The sequence below is a fragment of the Gracilinanus agilis genome, chromosome 1, assembly GCF_016433145.1.
Source record: "Gracilinanus agilis isolate LMUSP501 chromosome 1, AgileGrace, whole genome shotgun sequence".
Lineage (NCBI taxonomy): Eukaryota > Metazoa > Chordata > Mammalia > Didelphimorphia > Didelphidae > Gracilinanus > Gracilinanus agilis.
Genome location: NC_058130.1, coordinates 222,338,233 through 222,350,964, shown reverse-complemented (window position 1 = coordinate 222,350,964; position 12,732 = coordinate 222,338,233). Strand labels below are relative to the sequence as shown.

At 40.7% G+C, this 12,732-nt stretch overlaps 1 protein-coding gene across 1 annotated transcript in view; it reads left to right on the top strand.

Annotated features, from left to right (window-relative positions):
* The window catches only part of REXO5 (RNA exonuclease 5), a 42,902-nt gene extending 39,785 nt beyond the window's left edge, over positions 1–3,117 (top strand). The window contains exon 20 of the mRNA XM_044660279.1: positions 2,055–3,117. Coding sequence (XP_044516214.1) covers positions 2,055–2,136 — 82 coding nt within the window. The 3' untranslated portion in view covers positions 2,137–3,117. The remainder of the gene's footprint in view (positions 1–2,054) is intronic.
* Positions 3,118–12,732: the final 9,615 nt, after the last annotated feature.

Below are 12,732 nucleotides of genomic sequence, written 5' to 3'. Positions count from 1 at the left end.
AGGCAGAAGTGCTGAGCAATTCAGATTAATGACTTGCCCAAGGTCACTAGTTAGGAAGTGTCTAAGGCCAGAGTTGAAGCCAGGACCTGCCATTTCCAGGCCATTTCTCTTATCCACCGAGCCAGCCAGCTGCCTCTCTTCTTCATTCATATTTCAGCATTCTCTTTTCTAGCTAAGTTTGCCAGGGTCAAGTTTTAGGACTTTATTGGTCATCTTGACAAGTTCTATGTGGTCCCAGGTGCACCATGTTCCATGCCGGGGTAGAGAACCCAAACCTCTTATAGCTCTAGCTAGCCTGGTTGGTGTGGTGCACAGATAGCTAGCTGCCACTCAGCTCAAGTTTGGGAAGGATAAACTGTCATTCCTCAGCTCTTCAACCCTTATAACTCCTTCTTTTCTTGCCTGGGAGAATAAGGATTCTTTGTGGCCTGCTTGGTAGAAAGGTTCAGATTTTTGTTGTAGTACAACAGAAAAAGACACAGTATTTAGAATCAAAGGATTTGGCTTCAAGTCCCACCTTTGTCCCTGTCTGTGTAACCTTGGATAAGTCATATAATTTCCTTGAGTCTCTGTTTACTCACATGTAAAATGAAGAGGGTGGACTAAATTGCCTCTGAGGTCCCTCTAGTCTCTACAGCTGTGATCCCCATGGGAAATATGCTGTATTGCTTGACTACTAGAGCTCAGACCACACGTATTATAGTGGAAACTTAAGTGTTAGAGAATCTGTTTTTTTAAATTAGGCTGATGATATACTTTAAAGAAGCTACAGATATCAAGGAAGAACAGGAGGAAGATGGTATTTTCAAAAATGTACAAAAATTACATAAAACAAAGCTCTCAGCTTAAATAACCTTGTTGGGACTAAAAATTTAAGCCATTTGCCTAAGGAAACATTCCCCTTTCCATTTTCAGCCTTCTTCTGCCCTTTCTGGCTGCCATGGGATGTTAGAATCATAGGTCTAGGAGCAGAGAGGAACCTTATTTCCATTTTCTACATGGTGCCCAGAGACTTGACCAGACTTAGGCCACTAGTTTATCAACTTGGGAAGATCTGTTTCCTGATTTGGTCTGACCTTTTTTACATTTCAGACTTGGAGAAAACATTCTACAACATTCCACCACATCACAATAATCACAATTTTAAAATCATTTCCCTGCTTTCAAAGACTTTAAAGGTTATGCCCAGTCCTGGCCTAGAGTCAGCATTCAGTAATCATTGGTGATTGGTTAGCAAAGTGATTTGGGGGACTCAGCCCCTGAGGACAGACAGCTTTAAACAGAGCTGAGTTTGCCTTTCTAGCCAACAGCAGCAGCAACAGTTCTTTCTACCCACAACTGAGTGAACACAGATTATCCATAGCCCAGATTTCCCTTTGGCTTTAGAAAAGCAAAATCTTCACTATGACTCTGCTCTTTCCCTTGTTCTCCATTTCCCACTTTGGTGCTAATTATAGTCTTCTTGTCCCCACCCAACACAACCTTAGAACCAAACTGTTAAAGAGCCACAATTCTCAGCATTCACTCAGATGGAGCTTTCTTGGTGGCCAGTTGTATTGTGCACAGGTCAGAAGAGACAAAACTGAAATTGGATCTACCTGGAACATCATTCCCCACCCACTCATCCGGCAGACAGCTCTAGCTTTGGACACTGACCTTTGTAGTTCCAGCTGGTACTCTTGATCCTTTTATCCCCTGGGATCCTGTGTACTCTTCCTCCACAGTGGCTTTCAGAAACTTTGCATCTCATGGTTGAACAATAAGTTCTTTTCTCAGTCTTCCCTTTATTCCACCTGTCAGGTTTACCCACATTTTCCATCTTTAATATGATATTTAAAATCCTTATTGAGTGTCTGTGTACAGAGCAATCCTTTAGCTATTAGTCTTCCAGAACCCAGATAACCCAACCCACCTTCTCTGCCTCCAATTTGCCAAGAGAAGTTTGCACCTTTTATACCACAAGGCCTTAGTTATTGAAAACTTACAGGTGAGCCATCTAGTTGAGATCAGGCTTCCTTCAGACTAAAACTTGCCTTTTTTCTTGTTCGTTGCAGTGTTCATGGATCATCAGCCGGCCTGGGACTGATATCAATGAATGACGATGATATGAAAAGTGCCACCCCAGAGGGACTTTAGTGGGTCCCCAGCCAGGACCGACAACTCCTTTCTGCTACCATTTCCCACTCTGTAGCATCACTGGAAAACAAGAAAATGAATCATCGGTCCACCTTTAACTGCCAGTTGCATACACATGGGTGGCACAAGTTGGGGTATTGGTAAAGCAGGCAAATACTTTGAACATCAGTTATTTCTCAATTTATGGGAGAAATGTAGGGGGTTGGCCCCAACAAGGCAGATTTCTTTAAAGGAAATCCTATTATAACCCCTGTCTGAAATTGGATATATATCCCAAGGGGAAAAATCCAAAAGACTTACTACATAAGCCTTTTGAAGAAGGCATTAAATGGAGGCCAGGTCTGTATCCATGACATCTTATGCTATGGAGATGCTTTTGCAATCCTGTCCCAGCTCAGCACAACCCCATCTTTAGGTAATAAGAATCTCCAGACATGGGAGAAATCCTAAGATCTTAGTATTTACAGGCTCCAGGAGAACTCGGGCTACAATATTTCACTTCACTAGCAGGTATCTCCATCTAATATAGATGTTTTTAACTGAGGATCCACAGACCTCAAAGGGATGTGAACTTGGATGGAAAAAAATTACATTTTTTTTTACTAACTTTTGATTTCTTTTGTAATCCTTTGTATTATATTTTATGTGTTTAAAATCATTCTGAGAAGGGGCATGTGGGTTTAACCAGAATTCCAGGGATGTTTGGCCAAAAAAAAAAACAAAAAACAAAAAAATTTAAGACCTTTGATCTAAAACCTGATAATCTTCCTCCTGGAATTTTCTTAGGTTCACATCAAACTAGTAAAAAAAAAAAAATCAGTGTTTACTTAATATTTTAAATTGGAAATCCAGTGAAATGAACTCCTATAATGCCTTGCACATAGAAGGCACAAATGTTTTTATTCAATCCATGACCATTTATAATAGCTAACATTTATAAAGCACTATGTGCCAGTCACTTTACACTCATCTGGTCCTCACAGCAACCCTGGGAGCTAGGTACTATTATTATCATCCCAATTTTAGATTTGAGTCAGGCAGAGGTTAATTGACTTGCCTAGAACCACATAACTAAGTGTCTGAGGCCAAATTTGAACTCTGGTCTTCTCAACTATGGGCCTGGTGCTCTATCCACCAAGCCACCTAGCAATTATCCTAGGAACTGGAGATACAAATACAAAGAATGAAACCCCCTGCTCACAATGAGCTTAACATTGAAATGAAGACAACAAGGAAATATGTCAGTATATATAGCACAAAGTGAATAAATATAAATATATAGTAATATGGGAGGGAAGAGGAAAGTTAAGCATAAAAGATGGTGCTTGGGCTGCATCTTAAAGATAATTGACTATGAGGTAGATGAAGTTCATTCCAGGCATTAGGATGGCCAATGAAGTAGAATGAATAGGGGAGTCATAGGGTCAGCTCTATAGAAAATTATATTGGCTGCAGTATAGGATAAGACTAGAGTGGAGAAAGAAGGGACAATAAGACTGACTGCAAAGACTATTGCAATAATCTAGAGAGAGAGGAGAGGAGGTAAACGTGTAGAGAGTTGACCTCGACAGGCAGGAGGGTTGCCTATCAGAGCCAAGGAAACTGAGTGGAAGAAGATGGCAAAGCCTTTAAAGATGAGAATGGGAGGGGAGGGATGTGTTGAGTGGCCTCACTTTTTTACATTAAGCTAAGGATTCTGAAAGGATGGGAGGAGTGAGGGGGATTAGAGAGAGAAGGGGTCAGTTCTGTGAAGAATATTCAGAGAAGCCAGTTGGTACGTGATGAGCTAGCAAAGGATACTGAGGAGTCAAGTCAGGTGGTAAGAAAGGGAAGTGCCATGAAGCCTGGAGAGAAGGGTGGTCAGCAGTGTCAAATGGAGCAGACAGGGCAAGAAAGATAAGGATTGATGAGAACTGAGGAAAGGCCTAAAGTCTGTATGATGTATCCCACTGAAAGGATGTGATGAAATAAAAAACCCAAAGGCAGAAGAGCTGGGACCAGATCGGGACATCTTGTTTTGGGGGGCAGGGGAAAAAGAAAATCTAAGTAGGCCCATGACCAAGGTGGTCATGGTAAGAAATCTATCTCATTAGGTCCCAAATTGGGAATACTGCAAGAAAGAGGTACTGGCCCAAGGTTCCTAGACCTGTAGTTTGGATCAGGGGAAAAGTACTTCAGAGGACAGAAGTGTCAAAAGACTTAGCAACCATCCTTAACTTCGAGGTAAAGAGCTAAGGGAGAGGAGGCAGGAGACTCAGTTATTTTGACAACTATTTGTTATGCACCTACTATGTACAAGTCACCATGACAGGTGTGGAGATACAAAGAAAAACTGCCCTCGCCCTCAAGTTGAGAATAGACTTGTGGAAAACAACATGTAAACACCTAAGTGAATACAAAAAATACAGACATTGCATTTGCAAGGTAGTACTCTTAAATCAAGAAAGACTTCTTGTAGAAGGTGATATGTGAAGGATGGCTGAGTATCTCAAAGGTGATGAGAAGGAAGGGAATTTCAGGCCAAGACACAAAAATATCAGAACAATGTGTGGAGAACAACCAAGCTGGTTTTGAGTAGGGAGGAATGTAACCACATTGGGAAATAAGAGTGAGTGGGCTGTACTATAAGATCCATATACTTGAAGATTAGGAAGCCAAGGACCAGAGATTAAGTGACTTGGCCAAGGTCAGACAGGTGGCAAGAGGCAGATTTTGAACCCAGAGCTTCTAATTCTTGATCCAGTGTTCTTTTCCACTAGATTATCATTGCCTCTTTGCAGGAATTTAAATGTCAACTAGGGAATTTGTATTTTATTCTGGAAGCAACTGAACTATCTTGGGGAGGGGAGTAATGTCAGGCTTATGTTTAAGAAGTATCAATTTGGCAGTTATATCAAAGATGGACTTGGAGAAGAGAAAGTTGGTATTCCAAATTAGGAATAACCTTTAAAAACCTTTGTAGCAGTTACCTTACACTTTCTCTTATGGTACCTTTGTCTCTTCCCCATTCCTACAAATTTCTTCTGTAGTGCTTACAATTTCTTGTGAAAAAAACAAAAACCTCAGAGGAGGAAAATTTGATACTTTGAGGAATGGGGAAAGGAATCTGTTTTCATCTTCCATGATTCCTGGGTATAAAGAGACTCAAAAAAAGAGGAGAGACAAGGAATTTGGAGATCAGTAGCAGGTAGAGGCCCCAGTGAAAGTAAGAACCCAGATTTTTTTTCATACACTCTCAGAATCATGGTTTCAAAGCAGCAATCTCATTTTACAGCTCATTTTATTGATGTTTAAAGGGGCAGCCTGGCATAGTCAGAGCCTTGGGTTTGGAAGTCAAGAAGAGCTAAGGCAGATTAGCTCCACTTTTGCTGCATAACCATGGAGAAGTCCCTTAATCTCTGAGCCTGTTTCTTCATCTATAAAATGAAATAATAGTACCTGCCTATTAGGGTTGTGAGCATCTGTTCAAATAAAAGTGGGTAAAGAGCTTTGCAAACAAAGCACAATAGAAATGTCAGCTTCTGTTTATTATCATTGTGATTATTATCAAATGACTTGCCTGAGCAGAGTAAAGAGTACTGGATTTGGAATCAGAAGAACCAAGTTTAAATCATCCATTTGCTACCTCATAACTGTGTGACCCTTGGGCAAATCACTGCTTTTCTGGACTTTTTTTACTAAATGACTGTTCTAGCTACTAATCTCTAAAGGCTTCTCCCATTTCTAATGTATCAGGGCTAAGACTAGAACCAAAGTCTCAGCTTTCTGAATTAGTTTCCTCCCTGTTTTCATATGGCAGGGACTAGCTTTCTTTGCCCCAAATTTATCTGGTTATTCAGTAAAGGATACATTCTGTAGCACTCTCTTCTTCCCCTCTGCACCCCTCCAGCATCAACAGTGGTCGTAATTTATGTACAGTAATCTACCAAGATAAAGGATATCCTAAACCTCAGAAATCCTGTATCTCAAAACTACAGGGACTGATCAGATCCCTGGCCCTGGACCTTCTAGCCTGGGCCCTGGATGTTATAGCCTGTTCTATGTAGCTCCCGCTTTTTAAGAGCCCTAACTGCCACTTGGACTCTTCAGAAAAGCACATTCCATTCACAAACAAGTTATGCTCCTTTTTCCCTCCCACGCCCTTTAAGCCAATTCAAAAAAGCCAAGGCTCTGCAGTCAGGCCTATCCAATGCAGCTGTGATATAAGTGGGGAAGACAACTTTTGGAGGCATTGTGCACAAATATTCCTCAAATTTGGCCAGAGAAGCCAAATGAGTTGGTTTTTGTTGTTGTTTTCAAAGTCTAGCATATGGCCTTGGGCACGTAAAGAGATAGATGCAGCTGGAGAAATTTTCTTTGGCATCTCAGGAGGAGAACCTCTCCCCTCCCAGCCCACTATCATCAAAATTGGTAGAGTGGCCAAGTCTGCTGAGGTCTGCCGATTTGCCCGAGTACCTGGCAGAGTTACCTATGAGCTCATGGTCCCCACGGCAATCCTTCAACACAAACAGTAAACAAGGCGGTCGCTGTTGGCTGCACCTCCATCACCTGATGCATTATAGGTAAAGCACTCACTGTGAAGGAGCATATAACTAGGGGTCCATTGGCTGGGTGTGTCGATTGACAAAGGCAAGAGGTAAGCTCCCACCACAGCACCAAAATCAGGGTCAAAGTCGGATACCTCAAGCTTTTCCCCACCCCAATTAAAATGGGAATAACACCTGTATTAACTAAGCTAAGGCATGAGGGTGGTAATAGGATCAAATGAGAACAATAGGAAAAGTTCTTTGTAATACAGCTGTGAAGTTGACTAGTTTGTCAGCTATGACTGTTCTTGGACCTCTTGACACATTACTTAATGCCTCTATCTCAGTTTCCTCACCTGTACAATAAGGATCTTAAAGAGCCCTTTTGATACTAGCACTATGAGCCTATGATCTTTATTATAACAGAAGGATCAAAGACGAAGACATTCTTGTGACAGTCTCATCCCTGAATCTCATGAACAGATGTGAGATTTATCACATATAGGACAAAACCAGATCCCTTCTTGCCTTCTTTTACCCTAGACCTAGTGGGAGCTGTTCAGAGCCTACTGAGCTATTCACTTTGGAAAGCTTCCTAGACACAGAGGAAGTCTTTCCATTTACTGTGGAAAACTTCTGATAACCAAGGTTTCCCATCAGGCTATTTCCTACTGAAAAAAGTCCAGTGTTCCATCCTATTAATGCCATTAGGGCCAGTTACTAATCAAGAAAGGTAACTGCTTCCTCCCTTACCTTCCTGCCCTGCCCCTCCATTTAAAGTGAATTATAATTTTAAGTAATCTGTACAGCAGCCTGATGAATCTTGAAATGACCTCCATTTATGCTAGGCAAAGCCCCAAAGTGGTATTTGCCACTTCAACATGAAATGAGGCCTTGAGTTTCTATAACTGTTATTCACAAATATAGGAGCAGAAGTGCCAGAGTTATGAAACAGATTGGAGTATAAAAGCCAACTGAAAAAAAATGTATAAGTTTCCAGGTGACATCTTTAGGGGGCAACTATAAGAGATTTCTAGTTGATGCTGAGTTTGGGTTATGCAAAGGGGCGTGGGGGAAACAAAGATTGTTTGGGGAGAAAGCAGCCCACTAATAATGTTCTCATGTTAGGAAATACTAATGCCAACCTTGTGGCTAAAGAAAAAATTTAGTTTCTAACTACAGAGCCCATTAAAACTATCATTTCAGTTTTATGAGGCAGAGATGGTGCTCCATACAGAGAAGACAGTATTTAGGGGAGAGCAGGGTTCATTATGCAGGGTAGATAGCCACCCCTCAGCCCCTAAAACTCATCTGTTTCACATTAACAGTTCAACAAAGGGAACTTTCTTTATTCTCCCTTCCTTCCCTGAAGACCAGACTACTGGTGTCAAACTCAAATAGAAATGGGGGCCACTAATCCGTTCATAAGGATCCCAGCAGGAAGCATATTGGTTTGATCTTAAAATGTAATGTTACCTATGTTTTATTGTATTTTTATTTTGTTAAATACTTCCCAATTACATTTTAATCTGATTCAAGCCAAGTCAGGCCTGGAAATGTTTCACACCTCTGATCTAAGAGAAGGAAATATACACACTCCCACCAAGACTAGTGTTCCAAGAATGAAACCCCATAGATCAGTGCACCACCCACTAGAAGTGACCGAGGCAACTACAGCAGATTGGCCAGGATGGTGAGGATTAAGAATGATTTCATTCATTCTAAAAGGATCAGTCCAAAAGGCATCCCTAAAATAAGACTATTTTATTAAAAATATGAATTGCTACCAGTACGAATGAGCCTGGTGACAATCATTTGAGGACCAGCCTACCTAAATTTGGAGAGGCTCACCTTCAAACTCGTCAGAGGGACATGAATTTTCCACTTATAACAATTCTCTAAGACCAATTCAGTGAGGGGTAGCAACCTGTGTCAATCCACCAATGGGACAACGAAGACAATGAATGGGAAGAAAACAGAATCTGGAGTCAAAGGATGTGAATTCAAATCCCATTTGTCGCTTATAATTTCTATGACACTGGTAAAGCCACTTTGCCTGAGTTTTGGTCTCCTCTGAAAAATGAGGGAGCTGGACTACTAGACAACCTCTAAGGTCCCTTCACACTCTAAATCTATGACCTTTGGGAAAGCCCAACACACCAATGCCACAGATGCTTGAAATTGGAAACTGCTGCTAGCTCTTCCCCCACAACCTTCATTTTTGTAAGCTCAGAATCCAAATGACAACTTTACTGATTGTTCCGCATTAATGGCAATAATCAAGTAAACAAATTTATTAAATTCAACAGCAGGTAACCTTCAAATAAAATACATTTAAGGGGGAAAATAGTGTAGACACCAAAGACAAAATGTGTGTAACAAGGTAACAAACATATTAAAAAGGGGCCATTTGAAGAGTGCAACAATGCAGAAAACACAAAAGGTAGCTTTTCAACAGTTTGTACAACCTTGAAGTAAAGGATACACATAAAAAAAAACCATTAAAAATACATAAAGGTGGAGGATTACAACATTAGTGATAAACTAACTAACCCAACAGATTAAGGCAAGTTGTTTGCAGGGACTAATCTGTCCAAGCCCTGTTGCCTATTGCTTCAAATTTCCCTTTGAAACAAAACTGTGCCCATTTAGTGCAACAGGTTAAGAAGTGAGTGACCACATAACCCCACAGGATTGGGTGGTAGGGGAGGGGTGGAAAAGATGGCAATGGCTTTGGGAAGGAATTTTTTTTGGAAAAAAAATTCATGTACTTATCAGGAATGACCTGCAGCAATTGCTAATTAGCATCCTTTGGAAATTTCCAAGATTCTTTTTTTTTTTTTCCTTTTCTTTTCTGATGAATTTTATCTTTTCTTCAGGGGGAGGGGACCGAGGGGGATGAGAATATCATCTATGGAATGTAGGGTGGGCTTTATAGGAACAGAGGCAGGCCTGTAAGAAGACCACAATAATCCAGCATCTGGATCAGAAGCAGGATCCATGGGTTACCTTAATGCTGTTCATACCATTTCTGCAACAACTGGTGCTCCAACATCAGGTTTTCTTCCAAACATATTCAAGGCAAAAGCTGCTATTCTTCAAAGAAAGGCAGCTGTGGAGACCAGGCCAACTTGAGAATGCCTGACTGAATGCTGATTACAGCATAACCAGGGGGAGAAGTTGTGGGAAAGCTTCGATAAAGCCCACAAACAAGATGGATAAAAACGAATAATCCTCTGTGGAATCAGATGGATTCAGCTCAACATATTTCAGCAGTCTAGTCTTATCATCCTTTTCAGTCAAAATACTGCTGAACTCCCCTAGGGAAGGCCTATGTCAGTTACTTCAATAGTCAAGTTCAAAATTCCACTAGCCAGTTATAAAAGAAACAGGATAAACAGCAAAGCAAATAATGGATTAAAAAATCATCTCCCAGCCTTTATCTTATATTTGGGTCTACTTTTGTGCTGTCCCTTACTCCTCTACTCACCCAACTTTTAAAAATGGCAAATCGGTGACATTACCATTCTTTATGATACAAGATCTGTCCTGTATTCAAGCAATGTGATTTCAAGGGTTGGTCACCACTCCAAGTAGACGTTTTTGCTGTTACTAAAATGCACTATAAACTTTTCAGCTTCAGAGTAGGCTATTTTTCCAGAATGACTGGATACAACAACATAAGGCTGTGAAAATAAATCAACCATGCCTCACTCCTACCAGTACCCTGTACCTAGGAACAAATTTTGGCACCACCACCTGGGAGGTCAGCAATATTTCCAAGATAGCCTAATACTGCACAATTGTACCTTTCCTTTCTAAAGGAGGTTAGAGTGTCCCTTTCCTAAGTAAACACAACCTGAAAATACTGCACTTCTCAATGAGACTTTTTTGGGTCAAGGGATGTTGCACATTCATACTTCCACGTAATTCCAGTTCTGTTTCTAACACGCGTTTCACCTTCCAATCACTAATGGTTAAAATGTGTTCTGTTATCAAAATTAGTAGGTGTGGATTCCTAGTCTCAACTCACATCCATGGGCATCCATGGGCACAACAATCACGAGAAAGGTGGGAAAGCCAAGCTGCTCTGCCTAAAATGAGTAGTATTTTATTACTGAGGTGGCAAAATATTCCAGCTGTGTCCCACTTCTCAGGGACAGAAAAGAATAATCATTGCTAGAGCTTTCTCTCATAATAGCTTCCTAGCAAACTAAGGAAAGTCTAGCTCATAGATAGAAGCTATTTGCCAAAAGCAAGTTTCCCAGCATGTATTAATTTGTTGTAATTAGCCACACTCAAAAGTTCCTTATAGTGTCTAAAATGCCACTCTCTTACATCAACTTCAGCTGCTGTTTTTAAAGTAAAAGGTGTCTCAGTGTTTGCAGTGTTCCAATGCTGTGCACATACACGGGTACTCCATATATTTTTTGACTTATTCCACAGAAACACAACTCAGCCATTATATGAGCTTATTTTTCACGTTAAGAGTTAATAGTAATGAACTTTTCATTTCCAAGAAGCAGGAACAACAACCCCCACCCTCACGAGGGAGGGATCTTAACAAAAAAGCCTACGCTTAACTTTATTCATGACCACAAAGAAAATCAACCCAGAGCTAATACAGACACATCTTAACTTCTTGCTGTACAATAGGGACACAAAAGTGGGGAGGTAGGAACAGCATGTACTTGACTTAACACTCCATTTTCTGGCTCATTTGCAATCTGAACTGCTTTTGTGTTGCATTTTTATAACGAATGGTTCATTAAAAATATTTTTTAAAAATGGCTCCTCTGAAAATTTTCCTTTTTTTATTTAAAATAAACAAAAACCAAACCCATAATACAGTACATCTATACGGAATGCCTTCTTTTTAGGCTAGGAAAGGAATCCAATCTCATTTAAGGTCTAGAGGATTCTTATGGCTTCCCTCACCCCCTTTCAATTGGACTACTGCTCCCCTACAAGCAACGGTGTCTGCCTGTCCCCAAAATGCCTGAGATTGCATTTGGAAGGGGGGGGGGGGCTATAAAACAAACTGAAATGGGAAAAGCCCTCTGGCTGTCACTCTAGCATTATCAGGCAAAGACTTTTTCAGTCTTAAAACTGCAATTGAATCTACCAAACCTGCTGGGGCAACTGAAGGCCTTCAGTTAAGCTGGCCTGAGCTGTGGTTGCTCTGGAAATCAGCCAGAATTCCCTACAGTCCTACAATATCACCTATTCACTTTGTGGTAATTTTAAAATGTAGATACCCCCACCCCCACCCCTCTCTCTTTCTTTTAAAGGAAAACTTGTTGAGTTCAGGGCTTTAAAAAATTTTGATATAAAATGTGTTTTAAGTTCAATAGAAAAATGTTCACTGCAGAAACTCCACAAAACATCATTCCTGCAAAGATCTAAGTTCAAGCTCTCTAGTAAAGGAGGCAAGAGCTAGAAGGGAATAGACCATGCCCAAGCTAAAGGCTGTGCAGCACACGGGCAGAAAATGGGCTTAAACATTAAGAAACAAACCATTTTTACTATAAAAGGGCATAAAAAAGTTTTCACTTGACAGATTCTCTTTTCAATGAGTTCAAAAGCATTGGAAGCAGATTTGTATATTGTTAAGTCCCCAGTGCCATACTCTTTTCCTTACCAAACTAATTTATTAAAACCAAAATATAAGAGATGATCCCTCCACTGGGATTAGGTTTGGACAAGAAACCAGTTCCTCATCACCCAGCCTGGGAGATCAGTCAGCCCAAGGTTTATCCAAATACATCATAGAGACCAACCAGGTCAATGTTCCAGGCAGGGGGAAAAGCTGCAAGCATCCATCCTCTCTTTTATGAAAATGGTCCAGATTCTGATTTCAGAATTCAAAGACTCCATCAACAGCCTAGAAAAAGCCTCCTACATTCCACCCTTCCCCCCATCCCCACACATATACTCTGCACCCTGAAGGCTGCTTCCCTTTATACAAACCAGCTTAAACAGGCAATGAACTTAAGAAATTTCAGAGGGGAGGGAGGGAAATTTATGTAAACCTAAACAGTCATCACGTCACCCCAAATGAGCCCAACAT